The 26301-nt window shown below is 37.6% G+C and overlaps 1 protein-coding gene across 1 annotated transcript in view; it reads right to left on the reverse strand.

Annotated features, from left to right (window-relative positions):
* Window positions 1–26301, reverse strand: part of Tmlhe (trimethyllysine hydroxylase, epsilon) — a gene marked incomplete at its 5' end in the record, with an annotated part of 33153 nt that overhangs the window by 4728 nt on the left and 2124 nt on the right. The window contains 2 exons of the mRNA XM_051179417.1: window positions 6001–6237; window positions 25582–25701. Of these exons, the coding sequence (XP_051035374.1) occupies window positions 6001–6237; window positions 25582–25701 (357 nt within the window). The remainder of the gene's footprint in view (window positions 1–6000; window positions 6238–25581; window positions 25702–26301) is intronic.

Consider the following 26301-nt stretch of genomic DNA (forward strand, 5'->3'; position numbering starts at 1 on the left):
TTAATAACCATAGTTTTTCATAATTAGAAACATATGCTCCTGGCAGCACCAATTTATTTCATAAATAGAAGCTAGGCATCAAAGAAACTCCATATGGAGTTTGCGTTTAATGTCTCACAGCTAGCCATTTTGGCAAGAAACTGCTCTTGCCTTGACTGCTGACATTATGTTGGACAGACTGGACAAGTGAGACACTGGAAAAAGACTGTTGACCTCTGCCAAGACAAGGCATGACAGTGATTTGAGATTCCTGCTTCACAGAAGTGTCTACCTGATATGTCAGAAACAGAGGAAAGTAACTGTTGAACTTTGCCAATATAAGAAAGGAAAGTCCTTCAAAATTTCTGCTTCATAGAAGTCTGTCAGATATTCTAGGCCTGTAGAGTGAAGATGGATGCCAAAATGTTTCACAGGAACCTTGGGTGACTGTCAAGGAAGCCAGATGTCTTTGTTGTTTGGTAATATTACAACCTTCTGGTGTCTTTGATAGAGTTAAAGACTAAATAGAGTTATAGTTTCCTTAGTTATGATAGAAAACAAATTAGATATAAAACTTTGGAAACACTAAGATAATGGAGTATTTTCTTTGAATTTGATAAATACAAATGGGCTGAATATTTTAAATATAATTCTTTTTTTAATTCTTTTATTTTTATTTTACATATCGATCCCACTTCCTGCTCCCTCCCTCCCCTTTCCTTCTCTCCCCCTCACATGCACTCCGACCACCCTCCCCTCCCAATCCCCCCCACTCCACATGTAAATGTAATTCTTATCTGATAACTGTTTTTGTTGTACTTAGTTTTACTATGTTAAAGTTAAGTCCTTTCATTTTTATTTAGATGAAAAGGGAAAAATGTGGACTACTAGTTTAATGTGTGTTACACTTGTTTATGTTTTGGAATATTTGTTTAATGATACAAAGATGTGTTGCATTCTCTTATGTTGCATTTATGTAACTCTATGAAACTCTGTTACTTTGCCTGCCTAAAACATCTGATTGTTCTAATAAAGAGTTGAACAGCCAATAGCAAGGCAGGAGAGGGATAGGTGGGGCTGTTCTGCAGAGAGAATAAATAGCAGAAAGAAGAACATGAGAGAGGATCCAGAAAAAGTGAGGAAGATGCCAGTGGCCAGACACCCAGCCATACAACCAATCACAGAGTAAGAAGGAAAGAAAGACATATAGAATAAAGAAAGGTAAAAGCAGAGAAAGGTAGACAGGTTAATTTATGAAAAGCTGGAAGCCAAACTAAGGCCAGGCATTTATAAGTAAGTATAAGTCTCCATGTATTTATTTGGGAACTGGGTGGAGGACCCCCCATAGAGTAAAAATAAGCAACTACATTTTACTACAGGTATGTATATTGTAAGATTTTAGTAGACACTGTTAAAGGTCTTCCTTTCAAAGAGAAATAGTGCTACTCTTCTGGATGTCAGATGATGTTTGTTGGTTTTAGTACATAGCATAACCAGAACCAATATATTTTCCCTCATATGTTAAATAAACACATGATTAGCAGACCTCACAGGACTGCTATCAGAAACTCAAATAGAAAACCATAATGAATACTGCTTTCCCTAGGAGCCATGTCCATATGAGGAAGATAGTGAGGAAGCAATCTTCAACCAGGTGTTGACACTCAATACTATTTGTAGAGACTTCAGTCCTGTATATTTGATAGCTCTATAAAATTTATTGGCCTATTTTTCTGTTTTAGAAGGAAAACAGTTATTAGCCATCTTTTATACATAAGGCAACTGAGACTTGGAAAGAATGTCTGTCACAGCTTACTCTTTTAGGCGATTGGTTCTCTCTAATAATTTACTCATTGATGGTACTGTGCAGAAAGAACTATCTAATTCTTGTGAATATTTTCTCATAAGGTTATCCTTAAAAAGTATCTATAACACTATCTAAATTTAATACAACTGGCAGCACCAATTATTGTGAAGGGCTTGGAGCTTTCATCCTTTCTTTATGAAGGAATAAAAAGGTACAGCTGGTTTGGTAAAACATTATTTACTGAAACTAAACATTCTTGAACTCCATAATATATCTGTTCTATTCTGTGATAATTAACATTGATTATCAACTTGACATAATCTAGAATCACCTAAGAGATAACCCTCTGGGCAAGTCTCTGAGGGTATTTCCAGAGAGGTGTAACTGAGTAACAAGGCTCCACCCTGAATGTAGTGGCACCATTCCATGGGCCAGAGCCCTGAATTAAATACAAAGAAGAAAGTCAGCTGAACACCTGCATTCATTTTTTTCTGCTCCCTGACTGTGGATTGTAACCTGCTACCGCACTCTCTAACTATGAGACATAATAAATCCTTCCTTCCATGAATTTCTTTTGTTAGGTATTTTGTCATAGCAACAAGAAAAATAACTAATACACACCCCTATGCATTTATTTGACTGAAATGAAAATACATATTCACAAAAATACACTTATGAAAAATTTTATAGCAATTTTAATCATAATAAAACAAAGCTAGAAACAACTTAGATATAATTTTATATCTTATTATTTAAACCAAACAAACAAATAGTGGCTTCCCTTGGGGGTATATATGCAGGGTTTAAAAGGAAACTAGAAAGGCACTTCCTCTATTAAGGATAATATTTTATACAGTGATATAGATTCTTGCCACAGAAGTATATTCATTTCCCAAACCTCCATAAGTTTATATTTAACATTTAAAAACATCAGTATATGTACTTTTCACTAAAAAACAAAAAAATTTATAAAACCATATTGAACTCTATTTTATATAAATGTTAAAGTATTTTAGTAATGTTAAAGTATTTTAGTGAGATATATATTCATATCTGCAACGTACTTTAAAATGCTGCAAAACAAACAAAAAACATGACCAGCTGATGGTTAAATGGATGATATCTTAGTTAGGGTTTCTTTTGCTGTGGCAAAACACCAGAACACAAATAACTTGGGGAGGAAAGGGTTTATTCAGCATACATCCTGTCAGGGCAGGAACCATGGGGCAGGTGCTGATGCAGGGGCCTTAAAAGAGTGATGCTAATTGGCTTGTTCCTCAGGGCTTACTCAGCCTGCTTTCTTATAGAACCCAGCAACACCAGCCCAGGGGTGGCAATACCCACAATGAACTGGACCCTTTCACATCAATCACTAATTAAGAAAATGCCTAACAGGTTTGCCTACAGGCCAATCTTCTGAAAGCATTTTCTCAATTGAGGTTCCTTCCTCTCAAATGACTTCTACCTTGTGTCAAGTTGACACCAAAACTAACCATGACATGTGGAATGTGGGTGGGGGAGAAGAGGGGAGGGTGGTCAGGGTGCTTGTGAGTGGGGCGAGAGGATAAGAGGGAGAGAGGGAGGGAGAGGGAACTTGGATCAACATGTGAAATAAAAACAAATAATAAAGTAATAAAAAAAACTAACCATGACAAACAAATAGAGAAATGGAGCATTCCATGATAAAACAAAACTAGTAATATCTTAATATTAGGATGTAGATTGCAGGATGATGCTTTCCTACATTAAATGATTTTAATTTTTAAGTTTGTTAAGGTGTTCATAATAAAATGTCAGCCATCCTTCTTATTTTATGCAGTGGGCATGCAAGAGATGATTGAGGGAATATTTCTGGGAAGAACTCATCCAAGAATAGTGAGATAATATTGACATAATTCCTTCTACCTCCCAGGGGTAAAGAATAGAGATGATAACTTATTTTTAACAATGGGTACAGTTGGTATTATTATTAAAATAAAAACAAAAACAAAAGAACAACTCATAACAAATAGGTTAAGTGACTGTGGCAAGGATGCAAACTATTGAATCATAGTCAGGATTTGATCTTTTCTGTACTATATCAAGTTACCTTTTTCAGTTCTTGTCAAGCTGCCTCTGTATTCTACATCTCCTCCCTTACTTTATTGCCATTTGATATCTTTGCTTTTTAAAAATAAAATAACTTTTTATATTTGAATGAGAATTATGACAGCCATGAATTTCTCACAATTATAACTCTAGCATAAAAAACAATGTCTGTGTCTTTGTAGATACTCACGAAGTATTTGTGGAAGAACTATGCCCTGTAGAAGTTAGCTTAAATAGAAATAAAATAACAACAACAACAAAAAACCTTGGCTGCAACACAAAAAACAACTTAAAATCTAAAGAATTGTATCGTGGTTTGATAAGGATCAGGAGAAACAAATAGGCTGAATAGATGTTTATTCAGGAAGAAATAACTCACAACCTAGGCAGATGAACATCAGCAGATTCCTGGTTCCAAAGATTCCTCCGGATGTCCTGTCCCCATGCTGCAAGCAGGAGAGCACTCCCAGGCTCCTCCTCAGATAATTTCTGCCCCTGTCTTCACCTCCAATGGGCGTGGTCAGTGCCACAGATGAGGACAAAGTGACTATTTAACTACAATTCCCTTTTTAGTCTAAAGAAAAGATTTAGGCTTGATACAAATCTATATACAAAACAGTGAATAACAAGTGTGCTCTAAGAAAAGGAAAATTGAGAACATACAAACTTAAGATCTACGTATCTAGTCCTAGGGTGAGTACTAATATTAAAACATTTAAATGCCATGTTCTGCAGGTCTATGAAGTGTTTGAAGATTAAGCATCTATGTCTGACTAATTTCATAGGTATAGGAAACATGGGAATGCCATTCTGAAAATATGTTTCTTGTATTGGTTAATGAATAAAGCACTGTTGGCCAATAGGAAAGCAAGATAGGCGGGACTAGGAGACAAGGAGAATGCAGGAAGTAGTAAGGATGAGATTCACAATGTTTGACTGAGAAAGAATGCTGGGCCCTCTGGTAAGATAAGACCACATGGAAATACTTAGATTAATAGAAATATGTTAATATTTAAGACAGAGCTAGCCAATAAGAAATGCTAGTAACAGGCCAACAAAATTATATCTAATACAGCATCTCTATGTGTTATTTGGGGCTGGCTCAGCTCTGGAACCAGGCCAGTAGGAAAACTACTCCTAACAGCACTGTAGTATATCTTAGAATTTGTGTGGGAAACATGTGTTGTATGAGTTGAACCTACGAGAGTAAGAAGGAGGCAGGCTATGCAAAACTGTATAAGTTATGAGAATAACTTGTATTCTTTGGAAGATACTGAGTGGATGTAGGATTTATACAAGAGAATGATAAAGTGAGATTTGTATTTCAAAAAAAATTACTTTAAGGCCTGTGAGATGGCTCAGCAGATAAAGGCACTTGCTGTACAAATTTTTGTATATGTGTATATATATATATATATATATATATATAATGTGTGTGTATTCTTAAATATATTTATATGTTATATAATGTATATTTACTTACACACACACACACACACACACTCAGGCCTGACACTGATTTCTTGATCAAATACTGAGAGAACCAATTCCTGAAAAGTGTTCCTGTGACTGTCACCCATGTGCAGCGGCATACATACACTTGGATGTTCTCTCTCTCTCTCTCTCTCTCTCTCTCTCTCTCTCTCTCTCTACACACACACACACACACACACACACTATATTATATAAAATTTTAAAAGATTTCTCTAGCTACAACACACAAAATGGACAGAAGGGTAAGGGCGAAATTAATGGTATTATGTAGAGGTAATGATTGTCTCAAACAAAAAGTGGTATTATGGATAGGAAGCACTGGGTATTTAGAGGAAAATTCATAAGGTAAACCAGGTTTGATTGGTTGTATAGTATGAGGGAGATGGACTGATTGAAGGTAGATTTTAGTTTTTCTTTGGGCAATTTAGTGGATATATCATTCAGTGAAATGAGCAAATACACACAGAGGCGAGTTTAAGGTGAGTGAAGCCTCTGAATTACATTTTGAATATGATATACTGTATATTCTATAAGATAACCAAATGATGATTCTAGGAGATAGGTGGATACACTAGTCAAGAGTTTAATATAATTAAATACATCACATGGGAGAATCGTTGTTTGGTACTCACCTGATCAAATACAGCTCTTTACTCCATGGGTAGATATTTAGGACTGGCCCAACCCCAATCATGTGGTTATGACATTCTCCAACATTTTCAATATATTCATGCTTTAATGGCACTTTGCAGAGGAGTTCAAATTCCTCAGGTGCTTTTTGAAGTACTTGTTGTGCTGCATAGAATCCATCCACTAACAGTGTCCTGCCACCTGTTCCTTCATGCTTAAGACAATGGAATACTTGAATGCTAAAGAAAGCAAAACATTTTTTTTCCAGTGGATAAAAGAAAACATACTGAAATTAGTATATTATATCAGAAATGATTACTAACTTACTTTGGTAATTTTAATACAGAAAGAACTCCATTTCCTAACTGTATTCCCTCATATAAAATTGTATATTACTACACATTAATTTAAGAGATGTATAATATGTATTAGAGTAACTACATGGCAGGGAAGACCTGGGAATATAGGCATGAACAATATATGATATCTTTTTTTTTTTAAAGAAGCTCATAATCTAGTAAGAAGAGATGAAGCTAGTACAAGTAAAAATTGAATAACAAATAATGCTTCACATAAGATGTGGTGAACTTCCTAAAAAAGAAAAACATTTATTTTGTTAGGGTGTTATATAAAGAAATATTTGAGTGAGGAAGGGAGGAGCTTTGCCTAGTCTTAAATAATGAATGGAAATTGAACTGGAATGATATTGAAGCATGGAGAAAGGACCCTAGGAAGAGGCAAGGTATAACCATATATAGTGGCATAAATTAAAAAGGCATATTCAAGGAAAGAGTATGAAGTTCCTGTTGTTACAAGATAAAGGGCCACAGACTGCTCTTAAATTGTTAAATATTGGCATTTTTAAAGTTGAGTGTGGCTGGCAAGATGGCTCATCACATAAAGGCACTTGCCTATAAGCCTGATAACCTGAGTTTGAGCCCTAGAATCCACATAGGTATGTGGTTTGAAAGAAAATGGCTCCCAAAGGCAGTGGCACTATTAGCAGGAGTGGCCTTGTTGGAAGAGGTATGCTATTGTGTGTGTGTGTGGGGGGTAAGCTTTGAGGTCTCTTTTGCTCAAGTTTCCCTCAGTGACACTTTAAGTTGACTTCCTGCTACCTTCTGATCAGGATGCAGCACTCTCAGCTCCAGCACCACACCTGCCTGCATGACTCCACGCTTGCCACCATAATAATAGACTGAACCTCTGAAACTGTAAGCAAGTCATTCCAATTAAACATTTTCTTTATAAAAGTTGCTGTTGTCATGGTATCTCTTTAAAGCAATAGTAAGTCTAATTAAGACATAATGGGTGGGGGATAAGTGACCCCCACAGGTTATCTTTTCACCTACCCTTGTGTGCATTGGCACACAAACCCAAATATCCACTCCTATTTACACAACAAAGTAAAACTAAAACAAAATTTTGTTTTGTTTTCTTTTAATATGTAGCTCAGTTGGTAGAATACCTGCCTACCATACACAATGCCCAGGGTTCAATCCCCAGCACCAGCATAATTCATATGTGGTCAAATAAGCCTGTAATTCCAGAACTTATGAGGGCCATCATTGTCAGCTCCATGGTGAATTTGAGACCAATCTGGGCTACATGGGACCCCATCTAAACAAAAGTAAACCCTACCACTACCAACAATCTGAGAAAACCCCACCACTACCAACAAAAACCCACCTTTCCGTAATCCCAATTTTGCTTCACAGAAAAAAAATCATTAAAATAGTTGATTGTGCCAATAGTCCTAAAGTCTGGTGGGAACTAAGTTGATAAAATAACTTGGAAAATCATGTACAAGAAGAAGTATAGGTAAGAATTGAGACCAACTCCAAGTTTCTATCTTAGTCAATCTTAAGGATGATAGTGCTCTGTAGAAGAAAGCAGGTAGAAATGTGATGAGATGATAATGAAGGTTTGAAGAAGTCATTCAGTTTACTGTATGTTGAAATAATGGAAACATGTATGTCTGAATATGTTAACAGAAAACGTTCTGGAAGGTGACTACTAATTGTTTAAAAAATTGAAGTAGAATTTTGAAATTCATGAGGAGAAATAAGGTTAATAGCACTTATATATATATTATATATTACTCTCTCTGGTGTCCTCCACCCCATGTCCCCCTTCCTGTTTCTCTTGTTTCTGCAGCTAATCCAGAGGTTAAACAGTCATATATGAAAATTTTGAGCTAAGAACCACAAATAAGAGAAAGCATATGGAGTCTCTCTGAGTCTTAGTTACCTTACTGAATGTAATATTTTCTATTACCACTCATTACCTACAAATTTCATGAATTCATTTTTCTTTACAGTTGAGTAGTATTCCTGTGTGTGTGTGTGTGTGTGTGTGTGTGTGTGTGTGTGTGTGTGTGTGTGTGCGTATCACATTTTCATTATCTATTCTTTGTTTGAAGGACATTGAGGTTGTTTCCATTTCCTTGCTATTGTGACTAGAGCAGCAATGAACATGGCTGAGCAAGTAACTGTGGGGTAGGATTTTGAGTCCTTTGGACATATGCCAAGAAGTACTACAGCTTGGTTCTACAGTACATTTACTTTTAGCTTTTTCGGGATTCTCCACACTGATTCTAGAGGGGCTGGATTAATTTACAATCTTACCAACAGTTAATGAGTGTTCCTTTTCCTTATATTCTCTCCAGCATTTATTATGACTTGTTTTGTTGATCTTGGTCATTCTTATTGGAGTAAGATGAAAACTTGAAATTCTATATCTATCTATGTATCTATATATCTATGTAACTATGTATCATCTATCTATCTATCTATCTGTCTGTCTGTCTATCTATCATCTATCTATTTATGGTATTCACATTTCCTTAAGTTCTGGTTAGTTTTATGCCACCTTGACACAACCTACAGTTGTTTGAGAAGAAGAAACCTCAACTGAAAAAAAGTTCCTCCATAAGATTGATGTGTAGGCAAGCCTGTGGGCATTTTCTTGGTTAATGACTGATGTGGGAAGGTCCAGACCATTGTGGGTGTTGCTACTCCAGGGTAGGTTGTTCTAGGGTGTATAAAACAAATGGAGAAAGCCAGAAGGAGCAAGCCAGTAAGTAGCACTCATCTATGACTTCTTCATCAGTTCTTGCCTCCAGGTTCTTGTATTGAGTTCCTACCCTGGTTTATCTTGAAAGGGAAGTACAAGGTGTAAGGTGAAATAAACCCTTTCATCCTTAAGTTGATAGTGAAATACAAGGTGCAACGTGAAATTAACCCTTTCAACCTTAAGTTACTTTTGGTCATGGTGTTTTATCAAAACAATAGAAACCCTAAGACAGAAGACTAACATTTTTTGAGATAGTTCATAGACACATTTATTTCTTCTTTTGATAACTATCTTTTAAGATCCATAGCCCCCTTTTGATGGAAGTTTTCTGGCCCAGGAGGGATCCACCACCCATTGAGAGACCCAAATAAACACACAAGACTTAAATTAATTATGAAACTGTTGGCAAGTGGCTTGGGCTTCTTATTGGCTAGCTCTGTCTTAATTATTAATCCATTTCTATCAATCTATGTATTGCCATGAGGCTTACCCGATAATGTTCCAGCATGTTGTTATTCCTTTGGCAGCATCACGACTCTGTGGAGGGCTCACTCTGCCAACATTTCCAAGAATTCTCCTAGACCCTCCTATCTTCCTGCCTCATTGGCCGAACAGTATTTTTCTCATTAACCAATAAGAGAAACATATATACAGGAGGACAAGCCCATCAGCCCCCCCCTTACAACTTGGGTTCTTTGTTTTCTTGACTGTTTTTTGAATTCTTTATATATTCTGGATATTAATCATCTGTTAGATGTATAGCTGGTAAAAATTCTGCATTTCCTTTTCACTTGATTGTTTCTTTAGCTGTGAAGAAGCTTTTTAGTTTTATGAGGCCCCATGTGTCAATTTTTGGCCTTAGTTCCTGGGAAAATTGAGTCCTATTCAGAAATTCCATCTTCTACACCTATATCTTGTAGAGTACTACCTATGTTTTCTTCTAGAAGTTTCAGGTAACACATTGAGATTTGTGATCCATTTAGAGTTTGTCTTTACTTTCTTTTGGCAAGATGATAGAGGAATAGTAAGGTACAAGTGATTCAAAGGGGAATATGGTAAAATGGAAGGAAGGTTTAATTTTGGCACTGAGATGATCAATACAGAAGGAAAGGGTAAAATAACAAGGATGTCTAAAACATCTAATGATTATCTAATACCAAATGATCAGCCCTAAAACATACATTTAATTAACTGTATATAGACTGATAATAATGAAAAAAGGAGGTCATGAGTTTAAAAGAAGGCATGGAGGGGTATATGGTTGGGGGTTAGAGGGAGGAAAGGGAAGGGAGAAATTGTACAAAAAAGAAAAAAATTAAAGGTCATAAAGAATCATACTGTTATTTATTTACCTAAAATAACACAGAACACATATAAGCTTATGGGTATAAAGAAAATATATAAATGAAGTTATCCCATTTTGGATAATATATTCCTCATAAGAGACACCAACTAAAAAAAAACCCAATACCAGATATGAGAAACCCCCTTTTGAGCTGTTCATCAGGGAGTCCAAGAGACTCTCAATACAATATAGGCTATTACTGTTGCCCTTGGTTGCTTTCCAGAGGTTGAAGATAGGTTCCTATCTTCAGATACAAGAAAGCGCTATGCAAGCTTTCAAGTGAGGGAAACTATTGAGCTGTCACATCTGTGAATCATAAGGATGATTACAATGGCATAATAACCTTAAGGGTGCAATAGTGGCACTTACATATTAGTTATAACCAATTGCTTTTTAGGTTTCTAGCACCAAGCTTGATTTCCTTCTTGTTGATCAGGCCTTAAGTACAATTAGATAACAATTGGGCCCCTGTAGTGTCATGAGCAATGCACATCAACACAGACTCCAGTTGTGGCAGGACCAATGATCCAGAAATGGCCATCAGCAGCAACTTGGGCTCAGATATCCTTATGATCCCAGGTGACAGCACAGGCCTCTCAGATTGGCATGGGCCAAGAAGCAGCACGGTCCCTGGACTCCAACATGGCTCCAAGTGGTGGTCTAGACTCTGGGCAGTCATATAGCCTTCAATGGTAACAGAAGCCACAGATCTGATTATAGAACCTGGCTACAGAAGGGCCATGGACCCAAACATGGCCCTTAGCATTAGCTTTTGTCTGGATGACACCATGGCCATGAGTAGCAGTGCAGGCCCTCAGGTGGGCATGGACCTGGCAACAGCACATCCCTCAGACCCCAACATGGCCATAGGCAGTAGCCCAGAGGCCAGGTATCCATGGACATCAAAACAGACTCTGGCTCCAGTAGGACAATGTCAGCTACTTTTCTATTGCCATGACAGAACACTATGTTCAAAGCAGCTTATAAAAGAAAGCATTTGATTTGGGGCTCACAGTTTCAGGGAGTTAAGAGTTCATGACCATCATGGCGGGGAGAATGGCAGCAGGAAGTCAGGCATGGTGCTAGAGAAGTAGCTAAGAGCTTACAACTTGATGCAAAAGCACAAGGCAAACACACAGAGAAAGAGATAAGTAGGAATAGTGTGGAATTTTAAAACCTCAAATCCCTCTCCCAATAATATACTTTCACCAACAAGGCCACAGCTCCTAATCTTTCCCAAGTAGTTCCACCAACTGGGGACCAAGTATTCAAATATATGAGCCTATGGAGAGGGTGTGCCATTCGAATTAAATTTAACACAATGCTTACATAATAATAACAGAAAAAGAGGCTGTGGTTTAAAGTGGAGTGGGTTACATTAGAGGAATTGGAGGGCAGAAAAAGGAGAAACAATATAATTACATTTACTATAAAACTTAACATCAATTAATTGAAATATGTAAAAATATGGGAAAATATACCACAAAGTAAAACAAACAAGAAACATGAGGAAAGATAAAGGAATAAAATAAAAAAGAATCTAAAAGAAATATAATTAAAATGTGAAAAGTAATTTCTGATCATATTAATCTTTCTGTGAAACTTATAGGTCTGGATTACTTAGTAGACACTTAAAAATGTTTAACTCAGAAGAGAGATAGATATTGTGACCTTTAGGTCATATAAAGCAACAAGGTGGAAAAAGCATTTAGAAGGCTTACCTTAAGTATAGAAACCCCGAGGAACAGTAATAATGCCATTATAAAATTCTTCACCATTTATAATAAATGCACACCAATAAAAATTTCTATTTAGAGATTCCACTTCACTTCAGTCAGAAAACACAATCAAGAAAACACAATTCCAGCATGGAGTAGGAAGGGGTTCATGAGCCTGTACCCCTAACTGAGGAGTTATGGACAACTGATGGCTTCTAGGGGAGAGTCAATTTTCTTTAATGGTGTAGTTCTTAGTATAAGGACAGCACAATTTGGAGTTGACAGGTTATTTAAAAAATGCTATGACATTGGGGTCATAGGGAGTTAGGGATGGGTCATGGAGGTATTCAAAGTGAGTATGATAGAAATATACAGTATGGAATCCTAAAGAATTAATACAGTGATTTTTTTTTTAAAAAAGAAAGCAACAAATGCTGGTGAGGATGTAGTGAAAAAGGAACTCTCACAGCTATTTCTGGGAATGTAGATTAGTGCATAACTATGGAAATCATTATGGAGGTTTCTCAAAAAAAAAAAAAAACAACTAAAAATTAGAACTATCATATAATCTAGTTATGTCAGGAAGACTAATATGGTATGCATTTGCTATTAGGTGGATGTTAGCTGTTAAGTCAATTATAACCAAATTCCAATCCACAGAAGCACAGAGATTAGGCATAGAGTAAGGGACTATGGGAGACAGATAGATGTCCCTAAGGAAATGGAAATAGGATAGTTATGGCTGGATGAGGGTACTATAAGGGAAGGATCAATTCACTGTGTGTGTGGGGGGTACAAAAGAGGGAAAACAGGGAGAGCCAGCTAAAATTAAGATCATTTGAAGGGTAGTATGGAAACCTAATACATTAGAAACTTCCATATATATCTAAAGGAAATTGCTAAATAATGGGGGGGGGAGAGCCCCAACTGGACATCTCTTGTCACCAAATGAAGCTTCCAGTATTGGGAATTGGTTATATAAAATTTAATAGGGGTACCATGGGAATCCCCAAACAACCCAGGCTGTTGCCAAGACAATGGGTTGCCCTCCACAAACTGATGGCAAGCCTCTATTACTGAAGATAATAGCTACACAACTCATTGAACATGGAGAAGTTGACCTGGTACCAATATAGGGCTGTCAACCAACCAGTGTTCATGGTATTGGAATGTAGTCTGCATGCTAGCAAAGAAGAAAGGTAAACACCAACCCACCTATAAACCCTTTGATCTACAATGGTGTCCTGCTTGTAAGATATGTTAGGGCAATGGTGGCATAAAACTTGCAGGAGCAACCAACCAATATCTGATTTGACGTAAAGCCCACTCCATGAGATGAACCCATAACCAACACTGCTTGATGTCCAAAAACCTAAGACTAGATAGCCCAGGGACCTAGGGCAAAGCCAAATTCTACTTTTCTACTGGAAGAACATAGCAATAAAATGACTCCTAATGACATTCTGCCAAACTCATAGATAAGTTCCTTGCTCAGCTACCATCAGAGAAGCTTTTAGAGCCAGAGGGGGTAGAGAACACCAAGAAAACAAATCCCTCTAATGATCACAACATATATGAACTCAAAGAGACTGAGGCAGCACAGGTCCTGCATGGGTGTGTGTCAGGTCCTTTGCATTTATATTATATCTTCCTTTCAGAAGAGGAGACAGAAAGAGTGTGAGAGCCAGATGAGATAAAGGACACCAAGGCAGTAAGGTCCTGATACGCATATGAACTGACAGAGATGGAGGCAGAATGCACAGGGCCTGGATGGTTCTGCACCAGATAAGGTCCTAGAACTGAAACGAGAAATAGAGCCATACCCCCCATTCTTAACCTTGAAGCAATCTCTGATGGGAGATGTCATTCTGTATATGCTTCTCATACTGGGTAATAATAAAGCACTGTTGGCCAATAGGAAAGGAAGATAGGAGAGACAAGGAGGAAATAGGAAGTAGGAAGGGGGAGCCAAGATGGAGAGACTGGGGAGGCGAGACGCTGGCCCCTTTCCCCGGTAAGAAGACCATGTGGAAATACATAGAAATGGGTTAATACTTAGGACAGAGCTAGCCGATGAGAAACTAGTACCTGGCCAACAGCATAATATCAAATACAGAGTCTCTGTGCGTTATTTGGGGCTGGCTCAGCGGTGGGACAAGACTGGCGGCGAGAGGAAAAAACCATACTCGTTAACTCTCCAATTGATGCCACTTTCAAATAAGAAATTAGTTTTCTCTAAAGGTGTCTCACTGGGGAAACAAACTCTTAAGGGTAGTTTGCATGCCCAGCAGTAGATGGCCAACAGAAAATGAATTCAATGGCATCTTTGGAGGAATTTTTTTTTTTTTGCCTCATAATGTTATGTCAGAGCTTTTAAAAATTTTCTTATTTTTATCTTTTATTTATATTTTTCCTCTATCCTTTTACCCTATAGGTCCTTTGTGTCTATATTATGGCTTCCAGTTTAGTATTTTTTTAAAAAAAATATAGGATTCTTGAATGTGTGCACAAGTGGGTCTTTGTATCTGTATCTGTTTCTTGTGTCTTTTCTTAGGCTTTTTCCCTTCTATTTTTTTCCTCCTATTCTATGTGCTAGCTTTTATCTTATTTTTATTATTTTCCCTTAGAAACCTGTCTGTTTTCAATGAGAGACAGACAGAAATTGTATCCAGAAGGTGGCAGGAACTTGGAGGAATGGGGGGCATAATAAGAATGTATTATGTGAGGAAAAAATATATTCTAAATAGAAGGAAAATAATACTCTAGTTATATCTCTTCTGGGGATATACTCAAAGCAACCAAGTCAATGTATCACAGAGACAGTTACAGATCTCTGTATATTGGCACACTATTTACACCAGCTGAGTTATAAAATATGCCTAGACAATAGACAAGTGCATAAAGAAGAAATTCTCTCTCTCTCATATACAACTCAGAGTCACACATGAATATGTTTTTAGCTGATAAGAACAAAAAAAAAAAAACTATAGACCTCCCCATTGAACTCTATAATCTACATGTCTCATTCAATGCCATGAACGTGAAAATATGAACCAACCCCATTGGACCCTATAATCTACAATTTCCACTCCACCCCACAAACCAACCATCTACCACAGCATTAGCATCCCCCAGAGGCACAGTCACTGACTGCACTGATTGGACCAACAGCAGCCCCCAGAGGCACAAACACAGCCTTCATCAATTGGCGTTAGAGTGGTCTTCTGGAAGCATAGGCACCACCTGCATCTGTTGGAGGAAGAGATGGGTAGATGCCAGTGCAAGAATGCATTCAACAACATAAATAGCAATATGGCACCACTAGGAGCTAGTGATTCTACAACAGTAAGACCTGAACATTCCAGTGCAAAAGAAAATGACCTTAAAATAACTCTGAAGATGATAGAAGTCCTTAAAGAGGAAATGAAAAATTCTGTTAAAGAAATCAAGGAACAGACAAACAAAAATTGGAAGAAATCAACAAATCCCTAAAAATAAGTCGAGAAAAAAAAAAAAAAAACAATCAAACAGGTAAACAGTTCATGACTTGAAAATAAAATAGAGGCAATAAAGAAAACACAAACTGAGAGAAAACATCTGGTATTGAAGATAAGATAGAAGAAATAGATTCATCAGTCAAAAGAAAAAAATGAAAAACACTGAAGCAAACAAAGTCCTATCAGAAAATATTCAGGAAACCTGGAACACAATGAAAATAACAAACCTAAGAATAATAGGGATAGGAGAAGGAAAAGAATACCAGCTCAATGGCACAGAAAATATATTTAACAAAATCATAGAAGAAAATTTTTCCAACTGAAATAAGGGCATGCCTATGAAGACACACACACAAAAAAATTTATAGATCATCAAATAGAGTGAACCAAAAAAAGTCTCCTCCCCACATAATAATCAAGATACTTAATATACAGAATAGAATAAAGAAAGAATATTAAGAGCTACAAAGGAAAAATGCTGAGGAATAAATAAAGTCAGGCCTATCAGAATTACACCTGATTTCTCAATGGAAACTCTGAAAGTCAGAAGGTCCTGGATAGATGTTCTGCAGACACTAAGATACCACAGATGCCAACCCAGACTAAAATACTCAGCAAAGCTTTCAATCACTATAGATGGAGAAAACAAGATATTCCATGATAAAAACCCAATGTAAACAATACATGTCCACAAATCCAGCCCTACAGAAAGTACTAGAAGGTAAGCTTCAACCCAAGGAAGTTAGCTGCACCCATAAAAACAAAGGCAATATAATCTCACACCAGAAAATCCCAAAGAAGGGAAATACATACACACTACCACCACCATCAACAAAGACAAAAACAATAGGAATTTACAATCACTGGTCATTAATATCCTTTAATATCAATTGACTCAATTTTCTTATAAAAACAACATGGGCTAACAGAATGGATACAAAAGCAGGAGTTGACCTTCTGCTGTATACAAGAAATACACCTCAACTTCAAAGACAGACACTATCTCAGAGTAAAGGGCTGGGAAAAGACTTTCCAATGAAATGGACCTAAGAAGCAAGCTGGTGTAGCTATGCTAATATGTACAAAATATACTTCAAATTAAAATTAATAAAAAGAGATGGAGAAGAATTTTTCATATTCAACATAGGAAAAATCCATAAATTCTGAACATGTATGCCCCAAATACAAGAGCACCCACATTTGTAAAAGTCACACTTAAAGTCCCTACTCTCACCAATGAACAGGTCTGCAAGCCAGTAACTTAACTAAGAAATAAGGTAACTAACAGATGTGACTCAAATGAGCTTAACAGACATCTATAGAACATTTTATCCACAAAGAAAAGAATATACCTTCTTCTCAGCACCTCATGGAACCTTTTCTGAAATTGACCATATGCATGGTCACAGAGTAAACCTCAATAGATACAAACAAATTGGAATAAACCCCTGTATCTTATCACATCACCATGACTTAAAGTTAGAATTCAATAACAACACAAATTACAGAAAACCTACAAATTTGTGGAAACTGAATAATGTTCAACTGAATCTGCACTGGGTCAAGGAAGAAATAAAGAAATTAAAGACTTCCTAGAATTCAATGAAAATGAAGACACAACATATCCGAACTCATGTGATACTATGGAAACAGTGCTAAAAGGAAAGTTCATAGCAGTAAATGCCTACATAAAGAAGCTGGAGAAATCTCACACTAGCAACTTATCAGAATACCTGAAAGCTCTAGAAGAAAAAGAAGCAAACTCACCCAGGAGGAGTAGATGACAGTAAATAGTCAAACTGAGGGCTGGAATCATCAATACAATAGAAATAAAAAATAGAACTAATGCCTGTTGGAAACAGGATCAAACACCCACACATAAACACTGAGTCAAACTAGAATCCAGATGCAGATGGAGAGGACAAGACCAGGCGGCAGAAACACATAGAGACAGCTTACCTGAACAAGGAGGAGCTAACGGTCCACCACACTGATAGCTGGGAATCCAGCATGGGACTGACTCAGGCCCCCCTGAATATGGGTCTCAGTTAGAAGGCTTGAGCAGTCTAAGGGACCTCTGACAGTGGAACCAGGATGTATCCCAGGTGCACAAAAGGACCTTGTGAACACATTCCCCATGGAGGGATAATTGCCTTAACCTAGAGACAAGAGAGAAGCCCTAGTCCCTACTTCACATGACCTGTCAGATCTACATGATCTCAACTGGATGGCATTCCCCTACATATGGAATTGGGGTGGGGGGATGGGAGGGGAGGGTGTTTAGAGTGCATGTGAGAGGGCAGAGAGGGTAAAAGAGAGAGAAGGAGGGAGGGAGGGAGGGAGAGGGAACTGGGATCGACATGTAAAATAATAAATTAAATTAAAAAAAATGCTTTGACTCCAAAATTTAAGTTCAAGGACAAGTTACTGGGGAAAAGGATTTCTATTTTTGTTTCCACAGAAAATGAAAAGATGTGGATTCCTTCCAGACTAATGTGGTTTGATCACGCCAGACTGCCTGAAACAGAGTATAAGGTGATCCTACATTCAAAACAGCTGGACAAAGCAGCCTTACAGACTACAGCCAGAATTTCTGAATCTTCTTCGAATCCCCCATGATAGCGCCCCTTACCAGCAGGAAGTAGTTTGGAAAGAACAATGCCCAAATTCCCAAATATTGTGTATAAATGTTTGTTTTCATTTAATTGTACTTTGTTATATAAAATAAAAAAAAGAAATATATAGACTACAAAAAAAAAAAAAAAAAAATAGAATCAATGAAAGGAAGAGTTGGTTCTTCCAGAAAATCAGCAAGACAGACAAACCCTTATCCAAACTAACCAAAAGACAGAGAAAGTATATCCAAATGAACAAAATAAAAAATGAAAAGGGGAACATAACACCAGACACTGAGGAAATCAAGAGAATCATCAGGTCATACTTCAAAAACCTGTATTCCATAAAATTGCGAAATTTAAAAGAAATGAACAATTTTCTTGATACATACCAAATACCAAAATTAAATAAAGACCAGATAAACAATTTAAAAAGACCTATAACCCCTAAGGAAATCGAAGCAGTCATTAAAATCTCCCAACCAAAAAAGGCCCAGGGCCAGATGGTTTCAGTATAGAATTCTATCAGAATTTCAAAGAACAGCTAATAACAATACTCCTCAAATTATTTCTCACAATAGAAACAGAAGGAACATTGCCAAACTCCTTTTATGAGCCTGCAGTTATCCTGGTACCTAAACAGCACAAAGCTGTAACAAAGAAAAAGAATTACAGACCAATCTCCCTCATGAACATTGATGCAAAAATACTCAATAAAATATTGGTAAACCAAATCCAAGAACACATCAAAATAAGCATTCACTTATTAGTAAATAAGTGGAGTGTTTGTCTTTCTGAGTCTGTGTTACCTTACTCAGGATAGTCGTTTCTATTTCTGTCCATTTGTCTTAAATTTTCATTATTTTTTAGAGCTGAGTATTACTCTATTGTGTAAATGTACCACATTTTCTTTATCCATTCTTTGGTTGAGGGGCATCTAGGTTGTTTCCAGGTTCTGACTATTACAAATAATTCTGCTATGAACATTGCTGAGCAAATGTTCTTGTGGTATTATTGAGCATCCTTTGGGTAAATTTCTAAGAGTGCTGGGTCTTGAGGTAGATTGATTCCAAATTTTCTCAGAAACCAGAAACCACCATACTGATTTCCAAAGGACCAGACTAAAATCCACAGCTCTAGAAAAGCTAGGTAACAAGGACTCTAAGAGGGACACATAGATTACCCTGGGAAGGGAAATTAGATGATATCTATGGGGCAAACTGGGGCCAGGTGATGGAAAGGTGGAGGGATAAAATGAAAGAGGAATAAAAGAAAGGACTACTATGGGCTTAGGGACAAACCTGGTGCTAGGGTAAGTCCCAAGAATCCACAAGAAGGACCCCAGCTAAGACTCCTAGCAATAATAGAGGATGCCTGAACTGGCCTACCCTTGTAATCAGATTGATGAATATGCCAAGTATCATCATAGAGCCCTCATCTAGTAATTGATGGAAATAGATGCAGAGGTCTACAACCAAGAACCAGGCTGAGCTCTAGGAATCCAGTCAAATACAGGGAAAAGGAAATATATGAGCAAGGGAGGTCAAGACCATGATGGAGAAATCTATAGAGGCACCTGAACCAAGCTTGTGGAAACTCATAAACTCTACACCTACAACTGTGGAGACTCCAGGGAACTGAATTAGGCCTTCTATATGTGGGAGACAGTTGTGAAGCTTGGACTAGCTGAGGGGGCCCTGGCAGTAGGACCACAATACAAACCTGGTACATGAGCTAGCTTTTTTGGAGCCCATTCCTTAGGGTGGGATGATGGGAGATGTCATTCTGTAAATATGTTTCTCATACTGGTTAATGAATAAAGCACTGTTGGCCAATAGGAAAGCAAGAGAGGAGGGACTAGGAGACAAGGAGGAAAGAGGAAGGAGGTGTAAGGAGTATGGTTTTTCCGCCCGCCCCCTGGTCTTGTCCTGCCTTGTCCCGCCACCGCACCAGCCCCAATTAACACACCAAGACTCTGTATTTGATATTATGCTGTTGGCCAGGTGCTAGTTTCTAGTCGGCTAGCTCTGTCTTAATTATTAACCCATTTCTGCTAATCTATGTATTTTCTTACCGGGGAGCCGGCCGCCGAGTACTGCTCTCTCCAGACTCTCCATCTTGGCTCCTCCTTACTACTTCCTCTTTCCTCCTTGTCTCCTAGTCCCTCCTATCTTCCTTTCCTATTGGCCAACAGTGCTTTATTATTAACCAGTATGAGAAACATATTTACATAATGGCATCTCCCATCAAGGAGGAGTCAAGATGGAGGGTCTGGAGAGAGCAGAACCGCCAGCCGCCTCTCCCCGGTAAGGTAAGACCACGTGGAAATACATAGAAATGGGTTAATAATTAAGACAGAGCTAGCTGATAAGAAACTAGTACCTGGCCAACAGCATTATATCAAATACAGAGTCTCTGTGCATTAATTAGGGCTGGCGTGGCGGCGGGACAAGACCAGCGGTGGGAGGAAAAAACCTACTCCTTACAGTGGGATGTCAATGTCATGCTTAGTCTTAATGGATAAGAGAGGGGTCTGGCCTTGGCCCAACCTATTTTGCCAGACTATGGTGAGTCATAATTGGACTCCTTACCCATGAGGAGTAGACTGGGGATGGGCTAGAGGGTAGGTGAGGTTGTTGGAAAGAGGCAAGGGGTAGTGAGAAGAAGCATGGGAGGGAGAACTGTGGTTGGAATGTAAAATGAAATAAAAAAGAAAAAAAATCATCCACCATGATCAAGTAGGCTTCATACCAGAGATGCAGAGATGGTTCAACATATGAAAATCTGTCAATGTAATCTGCCATATAAACAAACTGAAACAAAAAACTGAAATAAATAAACAAACTGAAATAAAAAAAAATCACATAAACATCTCAAAGGATGCTGAAAAAGGATACTCTAAAGGTCTTGGAGAGATCAGGAATACAAGGAACATACCTAAACATAGTAATGGCAATTTACAGAAAGCTGACAGCCAACAATTTCACTAAAATCAGGAACAAGACAAGGCTGCCCACACTCTCCATATCTCTTCAATATTGTACTCGAAGTTCTAGCTAGAGCAATAAGACAATAAAAGGATCAAGGGATACAAATCAGAAATGAAGAAGTCAAGCTTTCACTATTTACCAATGATATGATAATATACATAAGTGACCTCAAAAATTGTACCTGGGAACTCCAATGGTTGATAAACACCTTCAGTGAAATGGCATGATACACAAGAAATTGAAGATAGCAGAAAATGGAAAACTCTCCCATTCTCTTGGATAGGTAGGATAACATAATAAAAATGCCAATCTTTTTTGTTGTTGTTTTTCATTTATTTATTTTTTAAAATTAAAATATATTTATTATTTTTTCTTATTTAAATATCAATCCCATTTTCCTCTCCCTCTCTCCCTCCCATGTCCCCCCACACTCCTCCCACCCCATCCCTTCCCTACTCCACAGGGAGGGTGATGCCTTCTAGGAGGGGTCATCAAAATCTGTCATTTGGAGTAGGGTCTAGGCCCCCCCTCCTTAGCAGCATCTCTCTCTCTCTCTCTCTCTCTTTTTGATATAATGCTGTTGGCCCGTTACTTGTTTCTTATTGGCTAGCTCTGTCTAAATTAATGGCAATCCTACCAAAAGCAATCTACAGATCTACAGATTCAATGCAATTCCCATCAAAACCCCAACACAATTTTTCACAGATCTTGAAAGAATCATACTCCAGAGAAGCTAGGGAGCAAGAAGGACCCCAAGAGAGACATATATGATCCCACACAGAAGGGGAAAGGGACAAGATCTCCTGAGCAAGTTGGGAGCAGGGTGGGGAGGGGAGAGGGAGTTAGGAGAAAAAAAAGTAGAGGAGGGGAGAGGAGAACATGAGAGAGCAAGAAGATTGAGTTGGGGGAAGAATAAAGGACAACAAGGAAAGATACCATAATAGAGGGTGCTATTATAGGTTTAAAAAGATATCTGGCACCAGGGAAATGTCCAGGGATGACCCCAACTAACAATCTTAGCAATAGTGGAGAGGCTACCTTAAAAGCCCATCCCTGATAATGAGATTGAAGACTACCTTATATGCCATCCTAGAGCCTTCATACAGTAGCTAAGGAAAGTAGAAGCAGACACCCACAGCTAAACACTGAGCATAACTCCTGGAATCCAGTTGCAGAGAGGGAGGAATGATGAATAAAGGGGTCAAGAACAGGCTGGAGAAACCCACAGTAACAGCTGATCTGAAGAAGGGGGAGGTCATGGACCCAACTGATAGCTGGGAAACCAGCATAGGACTGAAACAGAGTCCCTGAATGTGGGTGTCACTTAGGAGGCCTGGGAAGTCTATGGGACCTCTGACAATGGAACCAGGATGTATCCCTAGTGTATGAAAGGACTTTGGGATCTCATTCCCCATGGAGGGATAATCCCCTAGCCTGGAGACACAGGGGAGGGCATAGGTACTACCCCAAATAACTTGACAGCTTTTGATGATTCCCCCATGGAATGCCTCACCCTCCCTGAGGAGTGGGTGGAGGATGGGAGGGGATGTCTGTTGGGGGGGTAAGGGAGGATGGGAGGGAGAGAGAACTGGGATGGATATGTAAAATAAGAAAAAAATTAAATAAAAAATAAAAATTAAAGAAAGAATTATACTTTACTTTATATGGAAAAGCATAGGATAGCTAAAACAATCCTGTAAAATAAAGGAATTTCCAGAGGCATCATCATCCCTGACTTAGCAATAGTTGAAAGTGCATGTGAACTGGCCTGCCTATGTAATCAGGGTGGGTACTACCCTAACTGTCATCATAGAACCTTCATCCAGTAACTGATAGAAGCAGATGCAGATTATCTACAGTCAAACCCCAAGCTGAGCTCTAGGAGTCCAGTCCAAGAGAAGGAGGGGGAAGTATATGAGCAAGGGGAGGTCAAGGTCATGATGGGGAAATCTACAGAGACAACTGATCTGAGCTCATAGGACCTCATGGATTCTAGATGAACAGCTGGGGAACCTGCATAGGCCTGAACTATGCTCTCTGGATGTGGGTGACAGTTCTGTAGCTTGGTCAGTTAGTGGGACCCCTGGAAGTGGGGCCAGGATCTATCCCTGGTCTATGAGCTGGCTTTTTGGAGCTCATTCCCTATGGTGGCATGCTTTGTTCAGCCTCAATGCAAGAGGGGAGGGGTCTTGGTCCAGCCTCAACTTATTGTTCCAGGCTTTGTTGACTCTCCATGGTAGGCCTTACCATTTCTGAGGTGTGGATGGTAGGTCATTTGGGGGTTAAGGACAAGTGGGAGGACTGGAGGGAGAACTGTATAAAATGAATAAAAATAATAAAAAGTATGAAAATATGTCACTTGATGGAAAATGTACAGAACTGCAAAGTAAGTCAATCCCACAACTACAATTATTAAATGTTTTATTGAATATACGGTAGGTAAGTTGAAAAAAGACATGAAACTGAAAGTGGCTACCAGGGATAATAAAACAGAGAGAAGGAAGTGTAGATAGGTAAGAATTATAATAATAGGTAAGAAGGAATGAATATGATTAAAGTATATTATAAACATGTAAGAATGAGCTTACACTTAATGCATGCTAATAATAATCTCCATAAGGTATGAAATGCAGATTTTTAAAAAAAGCTTAGCTATAAAATATAGAAAAAGGAATACAGAGTCTAGACAAATATTCAAAAGTAGAGAATTAATGAAAATTCACTGATAAGAAGTCAACAGTTATGGGAAGGACAAAGATAGAGGAAATTCTCCAGCTGAAGTAATGATGACATCCAGAGCAAAGGTGGCTAAGAAAGGATAGGCATACAAAAAATGAAGATGATAGTGGTGACTATAATAACTAAAGTGGTAATGACACCTAATCCTTACTGAATACTTAGTATGTGTTAAACAGAATTTGAAGTGTTTTCAATTTATTACAAAATTTAATCCATTGTTAACATTAATAGATAGATTGTATTTATAATCTCATTTTGAAGATATGGTAGCTTGAAGATATTAACTTACATGCTCAATTTCAAAAAGCTAATAATACATATTCAGACTGGGTTGCAGATCAAAGTCTAGTTGATATCACAGACTTAACTCTTCACCACTATCACTATGCTGCAAATATACTCAGTCTTTATAATTGATTAGAAAAGGTAAAAGGGAAACATAGTTGTCTATCTCTGGTGTTGGTCATAGAATGTGCACACATGTGCATACCATAGTATATGTGTGGAGGCCAGAAGAAAACTTGTGGGAATATGTTCTCCCATTCCCCCATGTGGATGTCCCAGGAACTAAACTCAGGTTATCAAGTTTGGTAACAAGTATCTTAACCATCTGAGCCATCTCACTGACCCAAAAATATTCTTAAGATATAAACTCTTCAAATAAACCAATGTAACAGTATTCAGCTAGGCACCATAACTCTTTTCCTAGTATTATTTTAACACCACCTGTACATGTACAATCATTTAACTATTATTGTTGTCTTAGGCTCATAATTTGTATGCTGAAGCAAGATCAACAACCAGAAAGTAATATGCATAGAGGCCTTTATTAAGTAGCACATAGTAAGGAATTTTAATATAGTATATGCCTATTAGTATATAGCTACTGATTGATTATGAAAGAAATTAATTTTCAGCCATTTCTCTTCTCCAACTTTGTGTAAGATAGATTCAGTTTTCTTGATAGCACACTAATTACAGCAATGTTTATAGTACTGTTATAACACAGTAACTGTATAGTACTGTTATAACACAGTAACTGAATGCAAGAAAATATAATTTTTTAATAAATAAATTCTTATTATTGAGCCCTAGCTGTCTCTGGATTCAGTAAGATCCATATGCCTCTACCTCCTGAGTTCTGGAATTAAAGGCCTCTGACACCACGCCAAAAATGTAATTTTTAAAGTTTATAGTTAGCTAACTTTTTGGTGAGTTGTAATTACTTTGAGAAAATATTGTAGTCCTGTATAATGGGTTAAAAGTCTGGAACAGAAGGATTGCTCAAGATAGGCTACATATTTAATTCCAATTCTAGGACAGAGCAGCCAGGGATACAGAGTAAGCAAGTGTCTGTCCTTTCCCACATACACACATGTATATGTGTTATATTTTAAATACAAATTTTATTCCTAAAAGTTTATTGAAGACTGAACTAGAATATTTTAAAATGACTATGTTTCCAAGGGAAGACAAAGAAACACTCATATAAGTCCACAATAAGTAAGCATGATCTTCATTGAAAAAGAATGGAAGATGATTAAGAAACTATTGAAGACCATCAACTAGAAGAACACTACAATGGAAAAGTCTAATACACTTACCCACAGGGCTCTTGGAAGTAGGTAGTGTCAGTGTGCCGATCTAGAGCTAACTTGGTGTATGCAGTGTCACCTCTGGAAAAATCTGAAGTAAAATACCACATCCTTCCATAGATGGTTTCTCTGCCAAGTAAAATCATGGAAAAAATCCCTATTAGATATTTGTAATTTTTCATTTTAAAGTAATATTTAATTGTAGTATTTGTAGTTTCATTTGTCATTGTTTCCTCTTAATATATATGTATATAAACACAAATATATATATATATATGTATATATAGGTGTGTGTATATATATACATATATATGTATATGTAATTATTGTTATGGATTGATATCTATAAGGTGAAATTCACATTGAAAAATACCAGTCTTGAAAATTCTGTCACTAATTGACACTCTGGGAAGGCAAACTGAAAATCCCTTAAAACACTGCACATTCTGAAAACTCAGGTTTCACTATCCATTGCTTTTCTGACTATTTTAATAGCCTCTTCATTCAAGGGTATTCTGATGGGAGATGCCATTATGTATATATGTTTCTCATACTGGTTAATAATAAAGCACTGTTGGTCAATAAGAAAGCAAGATAGGAGGGACTAGGAGATGAGGAGGAAAGAGGAAGTAATAAGGAAGAGTCTGGAGAAAGCAGATTGCCGGCCGGCTCCCCGGTAAGAGAAGATCACGTGGAAATATTAGATTAACAGAAATGGGTTAATACTTA

Source organism: Phodopus roborovskii, unplaced genomic scaffold (assembly GCF_943737965.1).
Source record: "Phodopus roborovskii unplaced genomic scaffold, PHOROB, whole genome shotgun sequence".
NCBI classification, from domain to species: Eukaryota; Metazoa; Chordata; class Mammalia; order Rodentia; family Cricetidae; genus Phodopus; species Phodopus roborovskii.